Here is a 19856-nt window from a genome sequence, read left to right as displayed (position 1 = left end):
ACAATCGAGAGTGGCCCACGCGCAGCATAAATTTTGGTGGCTTCTTCCTACTCAATAGGCGGTTAGTGGTCAAGTTTTTGCCTTTTGATTGAATGCTGTTTGTTTTGAGCGCGCTGTCTTCTCTTTTTCTCTCTACTCTCGATTTCTCAAATTCTCTCAGCTCTTAGCTCTTCGCTCTCCGCTTTTTGCTCTTCCGCCGATCGATGTTCGAAGTACTTGTGTGGCGGTTTTTTGAGTTTCGCGACTCATTCGCTTGCGTTCATTCGACGCGTTAACAACGTTGCGTATACGCCTCGTCGGTAGCGTTGCATGAGTGTTGGTTGAACCGTCGCGTCTACGTCGTACCTTGTACGTGTGTGTATGTGAGCGAGCGTGCGTGTGCGTGTGAGGGTCTCTTTCTGTGAGTTCTCTTGATATTTAGGAATATTATTCAGGCGACTTGACTTCCGTTCCGATCGCATATAAAACCTCGCCTCTGTGTGTGCTCGCCCATATAAAATCATTTCTAAATTTATAAAAACAAACGCGTACACACACATATGTAGACACTCACTGGGCGCCCCAAAAGAAATCAATTTCATTTGTGCAAAAACGTAATGCCTTAAGATGTATATTTATGCATAAATATTTTGCCAAAAGAAAACCGAAAACCCACACACAGCAATAGGAAAAACAAAAACAGAAAAGTGCCACCCCAGCTAAACAACATAAAAGTGGGAAATAAAATTTGTTGATTTATTTTGGCCATATATATATATATATATATGTATATTCCGCTGCATTTGAATTATATTTATTGTTTGACTTTTTGTTGCTTTCTATATGAGTTTTTGAACATTGTTTATTTTCACATAAATTCTTCAGTTGAAAGTGAAAGCGGCGTCGCATCATCATCGTCGTGAAATGCTGTTGCCGGCGAGCCGAGATCGCAGAATGGACAAGTTATGCTAATGGCTAAGAGACTAAAACCAAAATACTGACAAACAAATGCAACAAATCGGACGAGAAACGGAATTTTAAACTACAAATTGAAACCTCTAAGAAGAAAGATATATACAAAATGCGCTTGCAACATCGTTATGCCAGCAATCCAGCCACAAATACGACTAATACTAACAACAACAACACCATAAATACCAGCAATAACAATATCAACCTGAAGCGGGCCAAGAAATTGAGTGGCCAAAACATTATCAAACTGCGCTCGGCCAAGCAAGCGACTTCCAAATCAACAACAACAATGCCGCCTGCCACCCCACAGCCATTGCACCATCAAATCATGATGGAAAGGGATTTGGTTTTGGAAAAGGAACCATTGGTCTTAGCATCTAATAACCAGAACAAGGATCATGATCATGATCATGACCATGATAATGAGGAGATTGAGGAGACCACCACAACGACCACTTCTGTGGAGCTAAGATCCTCGGCCAGTTCGCATTATAGAGCTTATACCACGATCCGCAGCAATTCAACATCGGCTATACTGCACGAGGCGGTACTGCCGCCCCTCACGCCCGCCGGAATGCTCTACGCCCGCCCACGCACTCTCAACGTCCACAATGTCTGCCAGACGCCCGCGCAGATAACGCAAATGTTCTTTGGGTATGTTTTTTTGTTTGTTTTTCCTAAGTTTGGCTTTTGGGTATTACTAACAGACTAACAACATATTATTTATGATTTTAAGTTAAAAAGAATTTTTATGATTTTTTTGATACTATTTTATTTGAATTTTCTTAAAGAGAGTTTCTTTGAGAGTTTCTAGGGTGCTTAGGAAATTCTGGGGTTTTACCAACAAGAGACGCAAAGGTTGTGGTTTTAACTTAAAAAACAAGCAAATTGTTAAATATATTTAAGTAAAAACTATTTTTTCGAACAGGAAAGGCCATTTGTTAACAAAAGATTGAAATTTCTCAAGTCATTTCTCTTATCTAGAAAAAGATTTTTAACAAAAAAGCCAAAACCAAACCTACATCTTTCTCTTGCTATTTTTGTGCTAAAACCATATTAGTAGTTTAAACCAAAAGTAAATATTTATCTAGGAAAAGAATCTGCAAGTCAAGGATATGAACAAATGCTTTGTTTAACAGTGTACCATTCATCAATTCCCATCCATTGCTGATCAATTGGGGAGGTCAAGCTCTCTGCATTTAGCCAAGGTCAACAGAAAAGCAATCCAGATGTGAATGGGCATTGGGCATTGGGCATTCGCATAAATATTTATGGCTAGTTGTTAAAATCAATTGGTGGTTTTTATTTGTATTTCTGAGGTGATGTAAGGTTATAAAAAAAACAGCTACTAAAAAATAATTGTTTTTAGAATGAAATCATTCTAAGGTATTTGAACTCCAAAACTCATTGATTTGTCCGAAGAACTGAACTCAGTTTATGGGACATTTTTAGGGTTATTCAGTTTATTGGCTTCGATAAGTTCAATACGCTGCTGGCAAAGATTTATCTGCTGCTGGGCGTCACGATCGGCCACGCCCCCTGTGTGCGCCGTGAGATCGTTCTGCGCTCGTTCTTGCCTGATATTGTCATCGTTATTTTAAAACCGATATATATTTATATATATATATATATTTTGCGCGCGCTCGAAAGCAGAGAAGCCAGAAAAAAAAAGGAAAGAAAAATTCAAAAATTCAATTAAACGAAATTACCACCGCACCCCGGGCAGCTCTATGGCTTTCCATTTTTGTCACTGTGTGAAAATTCATTGAACTTGATCTTTGTGTGATGTTTTTTCTGGTTTTTTGTTTTGTTAATTTATTTATTTGTTGTTGCTTTTGCTGTCTCCAAACACACAGAAGCGCGTGTATTGCATTTGCTTAGCTGTTTATCTTTTTTTTTTCGTCAATTAGAATTGAAATTCAAAATAATAATAATAATAACAAAGCATTAAAATGTCAAAGCTCGCTGTAAACACGATACCCGCCAGCATCGGGTATCGAGTGCGATTGCTGGTATCGAGTACATGCCGTAGATTGGACATTTGTCTCAATTTGCATATAATAAAGTCATAAATAAGGCAAACAAATTGTCACTTTTATGGCGTATTTATTGGGCACATTGCCTTAAGCTGGGCAGGTGGTGGTTTTTCTAGGTTAATCTAACGAATGTTTGATACTCTTTAGTAATTCATTCAGTCAAACCAAACCGGCTATCTTAATGGCATCATTAACACCTAAAAACACACAAATTTGTTTAGGTTATTTCGGTCTCACATCGACTAATTACCCAAAATCAAATTTAATTAAGGTGGAGAATGAAGTATACCCCTTAGTTTTTAGTTTTTTAGATAATTTATGGCATCTCTTTAAATCTTTAATAGTACAAAATACGATTAGGAATTAAGAAGAACCACACCCAAGTCCATCATGCTAGCTGCGGGGTATGAGCAAAGTTCGATCTGGCTATCGGTCTCCGGCTTCCCACCGTCTTCGTGGCCGATGATGTTATGCCTGAGATTTAATTTTAGCCATGATCTATTGCCGACTGACCTTCTTCGTGACACACTCAATTTGTAAACTCATGCTGTGGCACACACGTGTTGGCGATTTGCAGAGTATTGCACTTGGAAGTCAAACTTGCCACGTTCATCAAAAAAGACTCTTTGCGGTCTGCAAATGAACCCAACCCAACCCCTCAATTAAAGAAGCTGGCTTTGTTTTTAGATTCGCCTTAATTTAATTTTTTTATTGCAATCATAAATCAAGCATTGACCGGGCCAGAGACTGAGTCCATGATGTGATGAGTTTATCAAAGGCACTTCAATTCAAGACAAATGCCGCATTCCTTTGTCAATTATTCTAGTAGCATTATTTGTCTTCCCCATTCTCTTTATTGTTTTGTTATTTGTTATTGTTATTCTCTTGACTTGAAGTGCATTTATCAATTTGCCTTCTCCCATTCCATACATTAACTTTACTGCCTCGTGATATTATGCTTTATTTTTAACTTGATTATGGTGTATAATGCAATCGAATAGCCAGCCAACTAGCAATCACGGCTAATTCACTTAAAGGCCACTTAAATTGCGTTTCAGTCCGTTGACGAATGGCAATTCTGGGTATTCGCTAACTGCAAAGTTGAGCTTGTTGCCGGGCTTAGCCTAAATGCAGAGAGTTGGTTTTATTTTTAGAAGTGCCTTAGCTAGCCCCTTCATCCGGAACGATTTGAAAAACAATTAGATGGGTTAATCGGAATCTGAAAGGGATTCACAGGTACTAATGGGTTTGTTTGTTAGGAAAAAAGCTTAAATTTAGTTGAATTCCAGTTTATAGTTTAAAATAAAGATTAAGTAAGCTTTTGTAAGTGACAAAGTTCACTATTTTCTATATTTTCCCCTATAAAACATCATCACTCACCTATTCAAACGGATGCAACTGCTATTATAACACCTTCTCACCACAATCATTTATCAAGAAAACCCACAATAGACATCAGGTAGATAAACCCAGCCAGTGAAAAGTCGGGAGAAGTCAATTAGGAAAACCACTCGCGGCCACCCGCATGCATTCTCGTGGCGGAACTGCAAGCACGTTGTGGCAAATAAATAGTAATAAATGTGCTGGGAAATGCATTAATAGGCTAAGCAAATGCTGGCATTAATTATTCACTCGACATAATTGAGAAACGTGCGGTAAACAATTAATCGAAACACTGCAGAGAGTGTAAACGGCAAACTGTAAACAAATCGCATACCAAACATAAATATCGTAAAACGAGCACTGAGCTAATCGTTTAAAAATACCAACAGAGTGGCCAGAATGCAGACTGCAGTTGCAATCAGTTGCTAAAAATAAGTCAGTCTATCGGAACTATAGTTCCTATATATATATATATATATAGAAGTTCCTCCATAAACTATAGACTATCTTAATGGCCCAGCTGTAACCAAAGAAAAGTCAGAAAGTACGTAAAAGTTATTGATTACCCCGATAATGTCAATCGATAAAGTCGATTTGTGTGTGTGTCTTGGATGAGCCAATCAATTGATGTTGTCACCACTAAAAAAGGGTTTCTGCTTTTGATAAAGCCAAAGTACTTATGGGCTCAGGCTGGCTCCCTAATAACCAACTTATCTGATAAGTTGATTTGGAGATGATCTAATCCATTGATGACACCATCAAAGGCCAAAAATGTCTGATAAAAGTATTGCCAAACAAATCAATGGCCAGGCAAATGATGTGGTCACCTCTAAAAATGTTTTAGACTGATGCAGCCAGCGAAGAATTTCAAATGATATGATTGATAAAAAAGATTGCTAAATATGGTAAATCTAATGGAAGTATCAGTGAGTGTGCTTAAGATATATTTGTTTTTATTTAGCAAATATCAACACATTTACTTAATATTATTTATATATGTTTTTGCCTTCTGCACGATCTACTTGTGCTGATCTTGGCCAAACGATCACTCACTTGCACTTGGCCAATTTTCATGGTCGAAATTGGGAAGTGTCAGTGTCATGCCCCCGGCTATAATGTTCTTCAATATACAAACTAAAAAGAGCTGCTTTTTTTGCATTGTTTTCGTACGTCTATTTATCTGCAGACGTCGCTTTGTTTACGCCAGCGTGTTCTAAAAATAATATGCATTTATCCAAAGCCAAAAGAAAGTGTGAATTTTTGAGGGCCATAACGGAGGCTACTTCATAATTTACAAAGCAAACACACATTCCCCCAGCCCAGAAAGCAAACAACGAAATTTCAAAACAAAATCCTACAAACAAAAAGGAGCAACAATTTAATAGCAATATATAAAGAAATGCCATTAAATCATGTGAGATCAGAAAAAAAAAGAATAAAGAAGGTATAAAGATATATGTCTAAGGCAAAAGTTGCCGAAAAACAGAAAACAATTTTTTAGCATATAATTTTATGGCTTGGTTGGATTTTGTGTGGGATCCGATTGTTTTCTCACCAAATTGAGCGTACTCATGATGATGGTCTAGATCTTATCGTGATATTTATTGAAATGATCTAATATGTATATTAATGGCTTATCAAATAGATATTAAACGTTTTATTTCTAATAAAACTTTGATTAGTTTTGGCTGTGATTTGTATTTTTGGGAAATAAAATTGGTCTTAGGAAAATATGATTGGAAAGGAGTTGGTTTTGGTGAAAAACCAAGGTAGGAACTTTCTTGTTATAATTTGAGTAGAAATCAAATTTCATTTAGCTAGCATATTTTATCATTAATTTGGTAAACCTTCAAGAAAACTTATGACTGAAGTTTTCAAACTTATAATTTCTTTAATCTAAAACTCCTTTCTCCTTAAACTTCACTTAATCCCAACCAAGATCAGTAGTTTCTGCTCCAATAATAGCAATTTCCTTTGTGATCTCATTAGGCAGTTTATAAGTCATAGTTCTTATTTATGTTCCATTAGTTCTAAGCGATCCGTAAACCTCAGATTCCAAACCCTTTACACACCTCAAACTGAGTCACCTTTCCCCGCTTTTTGCATTTTTGACTTAACTTATTAGAGAAAACCATCTGGTCGATGGCTCACTAACCTTGCGCAAAATAAGCCAATTTTGTGTACTCGTTATGATTATGTGGGTTTCTGTGTGCTAGTTAAATACATATATATATAGCTATATCGCTTCGATCTGGGCTTTCGGTTCTTTGTTAGACGACCGAAATATGTAACCTATTTATTTTTGAAATGTTGACCTCATACGACGCACTGGGCTTGTTGCCCAAGTGGGAGTAGAAACGATAGCGGCCGAATGTGTCGATGACAACTTCATTTATTTAGAGCAGCATGTGGATGATTGAGTGATTGACTGACTGAGGGATTGATAGATTGACAGGGTTGACAGTACGTAGGCCGTTCTATGGCTTTTGTTCTAGGCCGACGACAGTCAGAGGGAAAGAGAGAGCGAGTGTCGGGTTCACTATCTCGATACTTTCAATCAGAAAACGATAATTCATGACATCATCATCACCAACATCATCATCATCATCGTCGTTATTTGCCATCGCCAACGGTCCGTAACATTTTACACCCCCTTACCGCCCCTTTCCGCTTGAGTGGCACGCTTAATTAGTAATTTAACACAATATTAAATAAATGTAAGCCCTCTAGTCTGCCGTTGTGACCCCCTTGAAGTCGACGCCCCTGACTCTCGCGCTGTAATTCCTATTAATATAATCCACGCGGTGACTTTCGTTCCTTCATGACATCAAAAGTTCGTGAGCTCGCCCGGCCAATTTTCTCATAATCGGAATTTCATCGAGCATTGTTGTTGTTGTTTCTGTTGTTGTCCGGATGGAGCCATTGAAAAGCTAAACTGAACTAAAAAACAGAATGAATGAAAAGCGGCAGAAAGAAGCATTGCACACGAAGAAAAGCAAATCAGTTGCCCGTTTGCTCCTCCAATGAGCAGTCGCGTTGTCTGCATCTCGGCTTTAAGAACACTCTTTAAAATAAAATATTTTTTTTTATTTCTTTTTGGCGGTTAAAAGCTACTCAAGGATATACTATTTAATTTGAAACAACAAAAAGCATTCCTTTGAAAAAAATTGAACTAAAAAACTAAATAAAACTTCCTGAACTGGAATCCTATTTATCCTGGTAAATCTTTATTTTATTTCAAGAAACTATTATTTTATATTTTTGTTATTAATTTTCATTTATTTTATCAAGTTAAGAAATCTTTTTCTTATTTTTTAAATATTTTTCCTGATTTTAAAAATCTTTAAAAGAAATTAAAATAAACTTTAAAAGTAATATACCAAAATTTTTAAACTTATAAAATAACTTTAAACTTTACTTTACTTTATAAACCACATTCATTATCGTTTAAATTGTTTTATTAATAATTAAAAATCTTACAACAATTTAATTTTTTTAATTCAGTTAAATTATGTATAAAAAATAATTATTCCAACATTTGTTTTTGGTTTTTATAAAGTAAATTTGAGAAACAAAAACATTTTAAAAAATATATTACCAGAAATTTTCAATGATAGAAAAACTGAAAAGTGCAAAAATTTGTTAAATTACAATTTTTAAACTTAATTTTTACACACAATATTAAAAGGCTGAGAGAGAGGTATTAATCACAGCATTTTTCCTAACCCGCAAACCAACTTGGTTTCCATTTCCAAGGCAGGGTAAACAGTGAACCCATCAAACAAACAGCTGTTTCACCTCGATTTCCCAGGGAAAGTCACGCTCTAAATTTTCCCTTGTTGTTTGGCGTCTGTATGCTATATATATATATATTCTTTTTCTGGAGCATGATCGAATCGTGTTCGCTAGCCAATCTGAAACGCTTTCCATACACATAGATCGACTGTTCAAAAACGGCATTAGAAGTTGCTGTTTTTCGATTAGATTAGATGCCAGTGCGATAGGGCAAATCACATTGTACACTCCAGAGAACCCCAAAAAGATTGGAAATCAGACAGTTTAACCCAATACAAGCCAATCAATTTCTTTCTTTTTTTTTTCGCCCCCTTTTTTATTGTCTGCCCTCTCGCCGAGCGCACCTGGATGGAATTTTGGGGCCGAGTGTTTACGAAGGTAAACAAATTACTCGCTAGTGATATCATGGCGCTCTACAAATTTGGTATACAATATCGAATAAATAATAAATAAATGCAAAAATGGGGAGAGGGTAGCAAAGAAATATAAATAAACCACAAATGGTAAAGTGTGTGGCTTTAAAAATAAACGTTGATGTCACAAGCCAGGCAGACGAGCATTAAGCCAGAAAAAAAAGAAGTTTTTTTTAGCGAATCACCGAGTGAAGCAAAAACAAAAGGTTATAGGACAACGACTCTGTAATCAAGATATAAAGAACACTAGCCAACGATTCCCAGACCAAACGATGACGCTATCTCTTCTTCTGCAGGCGATGGCCTAACTGCTTTGTGAAAGCTCTTTTTCTGCTTTTGCTGGTGTGGAAATTCTGGCCATGATTATTGCCCAGTAGTCTCTATAAATAGCCGCTGCTCGAAAGGGGCCAAAAGCAATGGCAAAAGCGGTGGTTTAAAAATAAACAAGACGACGATTAATCAGATTTGAATACCTCTTGAGGTAGGGTTTTGTGCTAAAGATGGTTAAGTAGTAGTTACCAATTAGTTAGGTATAAGATGTAGTACTAAGTGATAAGCTTAAAAAATACTGCTAAATATGCATCTTAATTTCTGGGAATAATTTGTAATACCGAGAACTCGCTTTAAGATAATATTCTAGGGAAAAATCTATATATTATCTCCAGGAATTTAACTTTTTGTTTATTAAATAATTACTGATAATACAATCACAATCTCTTCTAAATAATTGGGGTTTAAAATGCCAATATTTGCATTATCTTTACCGTTGTTTACTCAAGTAAATCAAAGGTGACATTGCTGATATACCTTAAGGGTTCACTAGCCCCAAATAAAGTGTAAACTTAAAGCAAATGAACTTATATCCCAAGGTAAAAAGAATTTTAAATTATTATAAAGATTATTTTAAGATATTTCGGTTAGAATATGATTAACAAAAATAATTATGCACTGAAATATTGATAAAAGAACCGTTCCCACATCCTTAAAAATATCAATTACCATTTTTTCGAAAACACTTATCTCTGTGAACCCAAAAAATTCGCACTGCTGGTCAAACACAATTAACTGGTCAAATAACCAAAAATCGTTAGAAATTGTTAACACAACAGGTAGATGATAAAATTCCATGCCCAATTAGTATTCCTCCACTCTTTCTTGACCCATTAACCAGTGTTAAGTCTGTGATTTATTGACATTGAAAATCTCTTAGCGGTATTGCGTTATCATTAGCGGTAAATGTAAGTAAGAAACGGATTTAGATAAACACCATCACAGAACATCTGCAGAAAGTTCAAAGAGCTCTGTGATGACGCCAGACGACAGTGGTTCATTGATAAATAAGATAGCAGATAAGAGATAAGACTTATTAAATAGAAGAGATATGTATGGCCAAAGATTGCTTCGACTTGAACTGGCCGGCCCACTAAAAAAACAGCTGTTTGCCCGCTCTTTGTTAGCATGGCTCTCTCTTTCATCCACTTTGAGTGGCTCTCTTTGTTTGGCTTTGTACTCTGGTGAGTAAGCGTCATTTTTATTATTAGTTATGACCTCATCATCGATTATTGCCGGGCGAGTTGTGGCTGTGTTGGTGTTTGTTTGTTTGTTTGTATTGAAACGAGTCGTTGCTGAGCAAGCTGCACTACGCTCCCTACGCCCCCTTTGTCCACACCAACGCCTCCTCTCTCTCTCTTCTACTCACGCTCTCTTTCTATCTCGCTTTACCTGTTACCAACAGAGAGCCATAGAGTGGTAGCGTGTGTGTGTGTGTACGTATGCTGGTTAGGGCGCCACAAGTCTTGTGCAAACATACACTGGGAGAAAAATATGAGAGCTTTGGGAAATTTTATAAAAAAAAATATATTATCTGAAATTAATTCCGTGGGCTTAATATACGAAATTGGGAAAAATATTTCTTAAAATTTTAAGATAAAGAAAAGGTTTTTTCTCCATTAAACTATAAAATCAAGTCCACCTACACTCAAAAATAAATAAATTACATTGTCATTTAATTAATCATCGCCAACGTGTACGAGTTTCTCTCAGTGCATTGCGAAACACACCTCTCTTTGAGATTTGTCTATATCTTTGCATAGAGATGCCTGCTGATTAATCCGCGAGTGCCTGACATGTGTTCTATAAACTTGTGAGCAAATATTTTGCGCTTGATTTACAAGCTGTTAAATGCAAATATATGTTCAGAGTCACTCATAGGTGGCTCTTTGCTTTTAGCCGTTTTAGTCATAATCATCATAACAACAACGGCTCTTCCTAGCCAAGATTACAAACTGTCAAATGCAAATAGCATGTTAATTATTGTGTTTTTTTTTTTCTTTTTGTCGCAACTAGCAGCACTTAATCTTCTCCCATTCTCACTTAGCGAGTTCAATGTACATTTTGTCACTTTGTTCAATTGTATTCGGAAATTGTTTATTAGTCATTTATAAGGCACTCGACGTGGCGGAGCGTGGGTCAATGAAATCATTTCCACAAATGCATTTCTCAATGGGTATCTGTAAGATTGTACATTGACCGCAACGTCATTCGGCTTGGCTCGGGGCCAAAATGGTTGCATGCGATTTGTTTGGAAAAGTCCATTCATCAGTTGCGGAAATGCTGATCTGCTTAATACATTGATCCATAGATATGTCGTTGAGGTTTATCCATTGGCAAAGACAGCGGAAATAGCTGATAAGCTGAGTGGATAAAGTTGGATTTATAGGGATGATTCTACACTTGTTTTTCATTCATTTTTTGGGTTTATTAATATCTTATAGATGCGAACTTGTTTATCTTATATGAGAAGATAAAAAGTGAAAGAAAGTTATAGTCATAGGCAATACTTCGCAAATTAGTACCACATTTCTCCCTTAGTACGTACTTACTTAACTCGTATCAAAAGTCATTCATAAACTCCATATAAAAACAGATAAATTCAATTCACAGCAACATTCATTCATCCAACTGATAGTAGCTAAGCAAATAAATACTGCAATCAGCAATGATTAATCGTACTATCAGATGAATCATTCCCATGAAATACTTCGTTTTTATCTCCTATTTGATGGCCTAATGGCTAATACTAAGTGAGAGCCAACTAGGATTTCATTATAAGCAATTTGGTCTTGTTATAGAGAGATAGGCCAGCCTATAGATTGCCCTGTCTGGCTTGATTCATGTAGAAACGCTATAACGTTATCTCCAGCACGTAGGGCCAAAAGTAAAGTTGAGATAAAGAGACAAAGAGCGCGAGGACCTTGGCTTATTAACTTGGCCTTATCTGGTTACCATTTAATGGGTCACAGTGAATTTCCGGTAGCCCGCTGGCTCTCTCCCTCTGATAGCAATTCCGACATATTTTTTCCTTTACGCAGATGTTTTTCTTAACTTATTTTCTCTTAACTCAAAATCCATTGTTTATTTGTTAGTCCATTCGGTTTTCGGTCAGCATAAAAAAAAGAGAACGCAAAACTTGTTTACCACTAAATGTCGTCGCAGTTTTAGTAGCTCATCATGTCGGCTTCTAAGAATCCATCTGGTTCTTCAATTTCATCATGAAAAAGGCTTGTGAATCATCCGTGACATGTCGAAGCTTCGGAACAGGCGATGGAAAGGTACCCAGGATTGTTAGTAGGTTAAAGTTGCTTAATATTTTAGATATTTTTATTATATTATTTAATTCAGAATTTTTTGCATAGATTTGTTGGCCTTAAACCGTTTTTATTGGCCTAAAAATGTTTCCTTTAAAGCTTAGATAAACGAAGTGGGAAATTAATGTGTTTGTATACTTTTCGCAGCAGAAAATTAACATAGGTTTGATAATTATTGTTTATCTTGAAAGTTTTTTTTATTTCAAAGGTGTTTAATTAATTAGAATGTGTACTTTCCCATTGCTGTAATTTCTTTATTATTATTTGTTAGTGTTATTTATTTAATTTCTTAAAGAGGAAAGTGTGTAAAAAACTAGAATTAAGGATGGTTGGTTTTTGGTATTTTTAAAATTAAAAGTAAAACTTGAAAGCTTAACTATACATCAGTCGCAGCTTAAATAATAGTATTAGTACTAACTTTTTTACTATTTAAATCAGTTTTAGTTCTTACAAATTTATATAGTTAAGCACAGAAACTAAGTTGAGAACTTCCTGTTTATCCGAAACCCAAAATAAAAGCTTTGACAAGATCAGGAAGTTTAACATTTTAATATTTAAAACTCGTCCTACACAACAACTTCCACGTTCATGACCAAAATTGTAAATCGTTTCATTTTTTTGATGCTGCACTTCCTTGTGTGCAATGAGCAATACCCCTTACCCCACCTCTCCTCTGCCCGGAAGTGTTTCAACAGCCAAATTTGATCATCGACTGGGGGCCGTTGCTCCTCTTCCCCTCCACAGATCGAAGCTCTCATGGTTCTACCGTGTTTGTGGTAAACAAAGCATAAATTCTGCGGCTGCGCTGCGTCTGTTTGCCATAAAAATTCCAAAAACCGAATGAAAAAATCGTAACAAATATGGCGCAACTTCTTCACCCACACGCAAGAGGCAGCAAACAGAGGCAGGCAGAAGCTGGCCAAAAATAGAAGGCCAAATAGAAGACTAAGAACAAAATACAACTTAAAGAAAGAGAGGCCAGGCCAAATTTAGTGAATGATGTGAGGCTGTGGGCGTGCCTAGCCGTCTGTTGATGCAGTCATGTAATTGGCATCTAGACAAGTTTGACCGCCGCCGCCTGCACTTGGTCATTGGTTTTTGTTTGCCTCTTAGCCAACCAGTCTGCGTTGCCAGATATTGGGAGCATATATTTGAAAGATACTTAGGACTTAAAGAAATAGTTTACAGTTTCTTTAAAAAGATATTAACTATGTTTATATATATAATATATGTTAGTCAGAACATGTTAAAGTAAGACAAGGGATACTCATCTGTAAGGATGTTTACTTTGAGTATTTCTCAATTTAAAATCTGTGATTTTTCCAGATTAAATAGTTTTACCATGGCCTTATAAGTTAAAATCTAACATTTTACAAAATAAATTAACTAAAATGTTAACTGATGCTAGCTTTTTTATCTTAACTTACTTGATATTCATCTAAAACTTGAGATAAACTTTATAATCTCTTAGTCAAGTCATTACTTTATTCAGCTATGATTTAGCTATCATTACATACTGTAAGAGTTTATTTACCATTTACCATAATAAATTTATTTCTATTATTTAATTTCTCATCACAACCCTCTGGTATTTGCCTCACCTTTCCCTTCCCTTCTGATCACAACACTCTTTCTCTGACATAATCGGCTGGTGTTGGGCTTTGCTCAGCATGTATCACTTTGTTGTTAGAGTTTTTTTGCCCCTTTGTTGCATGGCTTATGCTTTGTTGTTTGAGTGGGCAGCGGCCCAAACAGTTAGCAGACAAGTTTGTTGAGCTATAAAACCAAAAATGTTGCTCCCCATTCAGGGTTTGTTTTTTGTTTTTTGGCTGAGATTTCAGCTGTTTTTGAAAAAGCGTTGGCAGATTTCGGAATAAAGGGCCGTTGTTAGATTTTTATTACTTCCCTATTAGTAATTTTTAAAAAGTAATAAAAACTTTCATGAATACGAATTTTTGCTTAAAATTTATTTTTTTAGTTAAAAAGTTTAATAGTCTAAAACAAAATATTAATTTAAAAAGTTAAGTGCATTTTGATTTCTGTTTTTAAACCATATCATCACTTATTCTTTTTATGGATTCTAGAATTGCTTTTTAATTGTTTTTCCGACTTCTATTTGTCACTTGACTTGACGTCATTTCACAGAATAGCTGGCTATTTCTAAGCTCCATCATTGATAAGCCGGCAATCAAATGAAATAATTCTTAGCTCAGAGCCAATAGAAATATTTGAATTCAGTCGTGATTCTCAATCGCAAGCGCGTACAAAGCCCAGTAAATATATTAATTCAAATATTTTAACGCAATATATTACAAAATTGTCCCTTTGTTGTTGTTGTTTGCCGTGCAAATTGTCAACAACGCAAAAGATATATTAAGAAAAATAAGCGATATTGCGGATGAATTATATTTGCGTTTTCCATTTCAAGCTCGAACCAAATGGAATAAATAAGAAAACAAGAAAACAGTTTCGAAATAAAATGGAAATCGAGTAACTGCGTCGCAGAAATTTTCGTCCGGCTATATACGATAAATATTACCCATTTAGCTACTCGACTGCCATCCCCGTTCCAATCTGTTTTTCTGCCATTGTGGCTCTGGCATACGCTACGTATACGCGATATTTAAATTTCCATTGCACACAACAAATGATGCAATTGTCAATGATTTTGTTGTTGCCACTGCTACTGATGCTGACAATGATGATGTCGTCGGCGTTTCCTTGCCAAGATGCGGAAGACAACGCAGAAGGAGCCACAGACGAAGCAGCCACAAAAATCTTGTAATATTTTCTCATCTGAATATTATTTTGGCTTTGTTTTCCATTTTCGCGCTTACATGACTCAATTTGGTGGCTTTAAAAACATGTGTCGGCCCCGAGAAACGTGACTGGTGTACGATTCTGATTTATACAATATATATAGAAAGCTATATATAAAACTAAAGCTCGGAATTTGTTGGGTTGTTGCGTCCTTCAGCGGGTTCATTGCTGTAAGCCCTCTCTATATAAGGAGCCAAGTGGTTGAAGTAATTTCCCGAGTTGATTTATTTGGGCATTTTGTGAGTTATTCATGGAAAAACTATATTGGCTTTTGGGGTTTGCAAAACGCAAATCAGTTTTATCAAGTCTAAACCTAAGCTCATAATCTGCTAATATAATCATTATGATTAACAACACATTGTGCTTGCCATTAAAATTGATTAAAATCGTGATCAATTAACTCGTTTTCTATAAGCAATTATGACTCATAGAGACTTTCTTTATCACAAAAATAGATTCAATAATTATTATTTCATTTCATCATATAAATTATTTGAGTTCTATACACCGAATTTTCCCCTCAGCACAATAAATCGATAAATTGTGTAATAAGGTCATAAATCTTTGAATTAACGATTACCTCAGTTCAGTTTATTTTTAAAACTCAAACAAAGATACAGTTTTTATGGCTCCCCCACTGATGATTTCCCTCCTTTTGTTCTTGCAGAGAAGTTCTGAATGCATGGCGAGCGAAGGCCAGATGCAATGTGGTGCCCGATGAGCGGACGCAGGAACTCTTCCACGAGCTAAGCTTCCATCCTAGCCAAAAGCAGAGTGAGTAATCTCTATTAAAAAATACCTTACATTTAGCTAACTAATTTATTTATATTTTTTATAGTTAGCGAAATGCTGCAGACTGCCAAGAAGGTGGCACGCAAGGGTGGAAGTAGCCAGGCAAATGGATTGACCTTTGGCCAGTTTTGTGTCCTCGCAGCGGATCTGAAACGTTTCAGGTAAGCTTATAGGAAAATAGATTCAAACTCATTTAGATATTAATCAATTCCTTTCTATTTCCTTTCCCGCAGAGCTTCAACAATTACGAATCAGTCGCCGTACTGTGAGTCTCTCTCCTTGGGTCTAATGCTCCCGGAACTAGATGATTCCTGCTGCCAGCTCATCCGCCAAACAGCAGCATCTGCAATCGCCAGCGGCCGCCACCTCGTCACCTGCCTACAGCACCAAAAAGCCAGATAACCATGGAACCGAACTGAGGAGTACCAAGTCCTTTAGCAGTGTGGATGATACCAAAAAGAAGAAGAACGCCAGCAATGAGCCGGTGGAGGTGTTCCTTGGCGGTTCCTGCAATCCAACGACCTGGAGAGCTGATGTGGCCATACCAGCACTCAAGGAGCTGGGCATTTCATTCTATAATCCTGTGAGTAGTTCTTTAGGAAAGATTATATAAGGATCCCAACTGATTTTATGATTGCCTTTGACCAACAGCAAGTATCTGATTGGACGCCCGATCTCATCGAGCTCGAGCATCGAGCTAAGGAAAAGGCCCGTGTATTATTCTTCGTTATGGATTCGGAAACACGCGCATCTGCTGGTGCCATCGAGGCGGCACACATAGCGGGTCAAAACTGCAAGCAGCTGGTGTTGGTTTTGCATCCTTACAAACCAAATCAGAAGATCCTCAATGAGCCTATTTCTCAGCAGTGAGTAATCATTCCCCCAACTCAACTTTAGTAAGATAAACTAAATATGATATAATCTGACTTTACAGAGAATACCTCGACCTGAATCGCAACCAATTGATACTTAAGGAGCTGGTCTCCCGTCGTGGTCTGCCCGTCTTGGATAACATACCCTTGGGTCTGCAGCGCACTAAGGATATCCTGAGTGGCATCAGGGATCCACCGTCCAAAATATCTTCTATATTAGAGTAAGTTAGCCCGAAATTAAATCTTAATACATTAAACTAACTGTATGTTTTACCCTTTTCAGTACCGTTCGCGGCGCCTTTGATCGTGTTAACCCGCAAAGCGACCTGCTCACTGTGGAACAGTGCAAACGTGCTCTCTTATTCCTAGGCTATGCTCAGAGTTTAGTTAATTTAGACAATCTAACTAAGATCATAATCAACCAACGCGAATCGCTGAAATTGCTCCAAACGCACAGCACAAAGGCTGTCGTTGATGACTTGGATTTGGATGTGGATGCGGATGCCGCTGTCGAGGATGGCAATTGCAGCCAGCCAATCCTGCCCAGCCAGGAGCTCATCGACTTTGATCTGTTCTGTGTGATCTCCGCGTATCTGTCCGTTCTGCAGCAGGAGATCCACGAGAGCGGCTGCATTTCGCCCATTAAGGGCACCAATGTCCCGCCACCGCAGGTTTACTTCACGAATGGTAAGTGCTAATCCTTAGACTCATCAATTAGTTAAGCTAATTATCTTTAATTCACCAGCTCCCGATGTGGATATCTACTACTCGGCCAGCAAGAATATTTCACGTACGTCAAGTAATGCCAGTGTTCCGTCCAATAGCAGCAGTGGCATCGGTCATGACCTCGAGCGGCAGAGTCTCTTTGAGCAACTGAGTCGCAGTCGGGACAGTGGAACTTCTTCACCCCAGCCCACGGCATCGAGTAGTTTGGGCAAGAGCCCACGGCCTCAGATCCTGCTGAATGTGGAGTCCATTGAGACAACGGAAATAATCACCACCAAAACCATAGAGACAAAGCCAAATCCGGTGTCCGCATCATCATCTGTTGTTGTGCCTGCCGAAGAGGAGGAAAGTGATTCCAACGACTCGGTCTTCTCCAGCAGCAGCTCCATAGCTAGTGCCGGCGATGCCCTTTGCTGCGGTGGTGGTTTGGATCTCCGGGATGTCTATCTGGGCGGTAGCTGTGTCCTTCGCACCAAGTGGCGTCAGGAGTTGGCCGCCCCCTATCTGCAGTCCAAAAACGTGACTTTCCATAGCCCGGCGCTGCATGAGAGTATCCAGCAGATTATTCAGAACCAAGAACAGAATTCGGCTGGTGCTACTCAGCAGCAGCAAACAGCTCCTCCTCAGGAGCAACAGCAGCAGCAGAGATCCTTTGTTCGTACTCGCAGAAAGTGCCGAGGCAATCAGCTGCAGCTGGAGGAGCAAGAAGAGCTAACAGTTGCCGAAGAGTCACTGAGCTGGTCCCTTCCACCAGTTGCCGTTCGCCAGAGTCTGTACAACCCATCGCTCCTGGACTCCAGCCGAGTCCTACTCTTCGTCATCACCAATGAGACCCGGTCCTTGGCTCCCATGACCCTGGCCGCCCACTGCATTGGACTCATGTACAACGTGGTGCTGGCGGTGCAGATGCTGCCGGAAGACTGTGTCCTGGGTGGCGAGAAGGTGAGTTACCGGGACACTTCTTTTGGAAGGTTGTAAATCGTTTATAGCCACCTTAAGATGTTTAGCTTTCATATTAAACCGTTGATTTGCCTTTATGTTAACCATATATTTTCCTTTCAGCTTACTCTAGCAGCCATCAAGGACTACAACCGCGGACGGTCGTACCTAATTGACCTGGCCAAAAGGCAGGGTGTTCCCGTGTTCACCGACATTCGGGCCGCCCTCGAGTGCACCGTGGCCAAGGTTCAGGCGTACAACAACCGCGACCGCTGCTAATTCGTACCTGTATTCAAGTTCCAGCACGTGACAATTTAAGCTTATGTCTAATTCTAAGGCCTAGTGCAATTTACGTTCTATTCTTAATCCCCCCAACTAACTTAAATGGTGTCTAATCGTATTCGGAGAACACTCTTCTACCTAGTTAAAGCCTATACGTAATATTATATACAGTAAACTACATTAAACGAGTGTTAAAACCACTAAAATGTCGTCGCCCAGAGAGCGCATTTCATAACCTTATGGAGAAAGTCATGCTTTCAGCTCCCCTCTCTCTATAATCGCTATATGCAATTTGCTTAATGCTAATTTATTATTTATTTAACACCCATTCACATGGTACATGTGCTAAATTAACTGTAAATATTCAAAAATGTACAATTCTAAGTGCATAAATTGCGAAACCAACTAAACTAAATATATATATTTTTTAATCTTAGTGAGCCTTCAAATATAATATAATAATTAACTATGTAAAAGCCCCCATTATGTATATGTATACCCATAGTGACCCACTGTACCAGTTAGCTGGCAAAAAATATCTCAATAAAACAATTTTTCTAACATAAACTGGGTAAAAGTTTTTGTAAAATTTAAATTCATTTTTTTTTTTTTTGAAGAAATCCGAGAAAAACTTAAAAGCTGTCAAGAAAAGTTATGGCATAGGCAAAATGCGATACAAATAACGATTAATATTTTGATTTATATAATCACTTTAAGATAAACCGTTTATTTAACTTTCAAATTTAACTAATGTGATTTTTTAAATGAATTTCGCAAAGCTCTTATCTTAACAACGAAATTAAAATTCGCGCCATTAAAAAGCTTTACGAAATGTCAAAAAAGCTTGCCCATCTGTAGGCAGTGCCACCGGACCGTCGCATTTTCCGCAAGTCTGGCAGCTCCCCTTGGCGATCGCTAAAAACTGACGTGATGGAAGTCACACAACCACACATCACACTCACACACCCACACTTTCACTCTCTGCAAATTGCTTTGTTGCTATTTTCGCGTGGCTCCGTTTAAAACTCTGTCAAACAGAATATTAGCAACAAAATGTGATATTATCGCGTCTTGTTTTGCACACGCGTTTTCCACTTTTCGCAACGGTACGTGCGTTGTTGTTTTCGTTATGTATTTGTTGTATTTATTTTCTTTTACCCCCTCTTTGGTTCGATTTTGGCGACTTTGATTTCAGTCGCC

The 19856-nt window shown here is 37.7% G+C and overlaps 1 protein-coding gene across 1 annotated transcript; it reads left to right on the top strand.

The window, feature by feature from the left end:
• Positions 1 to 254: 254 nt before the first annotated feature.
• LOC108110676 lies at positions 255 to 19223 on the top strand. Its single transcript, XM_017219797.2, is given in 11 exon segments — positions 255 to 400; positions 865 to 1605; positions 15713 to 15819; positions 15884 to 15998; positions 16071 to 16146; positions 16148 to 16420; positions 16489 to 16703; positions 16772 to 16930; positions 16993 to 17396; positions 17455 to 18377; positions 18498 to 19223. Coding segments are annotated over 10 exon segments (2973 nt in total). The 5' UTR covers positions 255 to 400; positions 865 to 1060; the 3' UTR covers positions 18654 to 19223.
• The last annotated feature ends 633 nt before the right edge of the window (positions 19224 to 19856 follow it).

The sequence above is a fragment of the Drosophila eugracilis genome, unplaced genomic scaffold (genome assembly GCF_018153835.1).
Source record: "Drosophila eugracilis isolate 14026-0451.02 unplaced genomic scaffold, ASM1815383v1 contig_353, whole genome shotgun sequence".
In the NCBI taxonomy this organism is placed as follows: Eukaryota; Metazoa; Arthropoda; class Insecta; order Diptera; family Drosophilidae; genus Drosophila; species Drosophila eugracilis.
The sequence above is the reverse complement of the archived record's forward strand: the minus strand, read 5'-3'. Positions and strand labels throughout refer to the sequence as shown.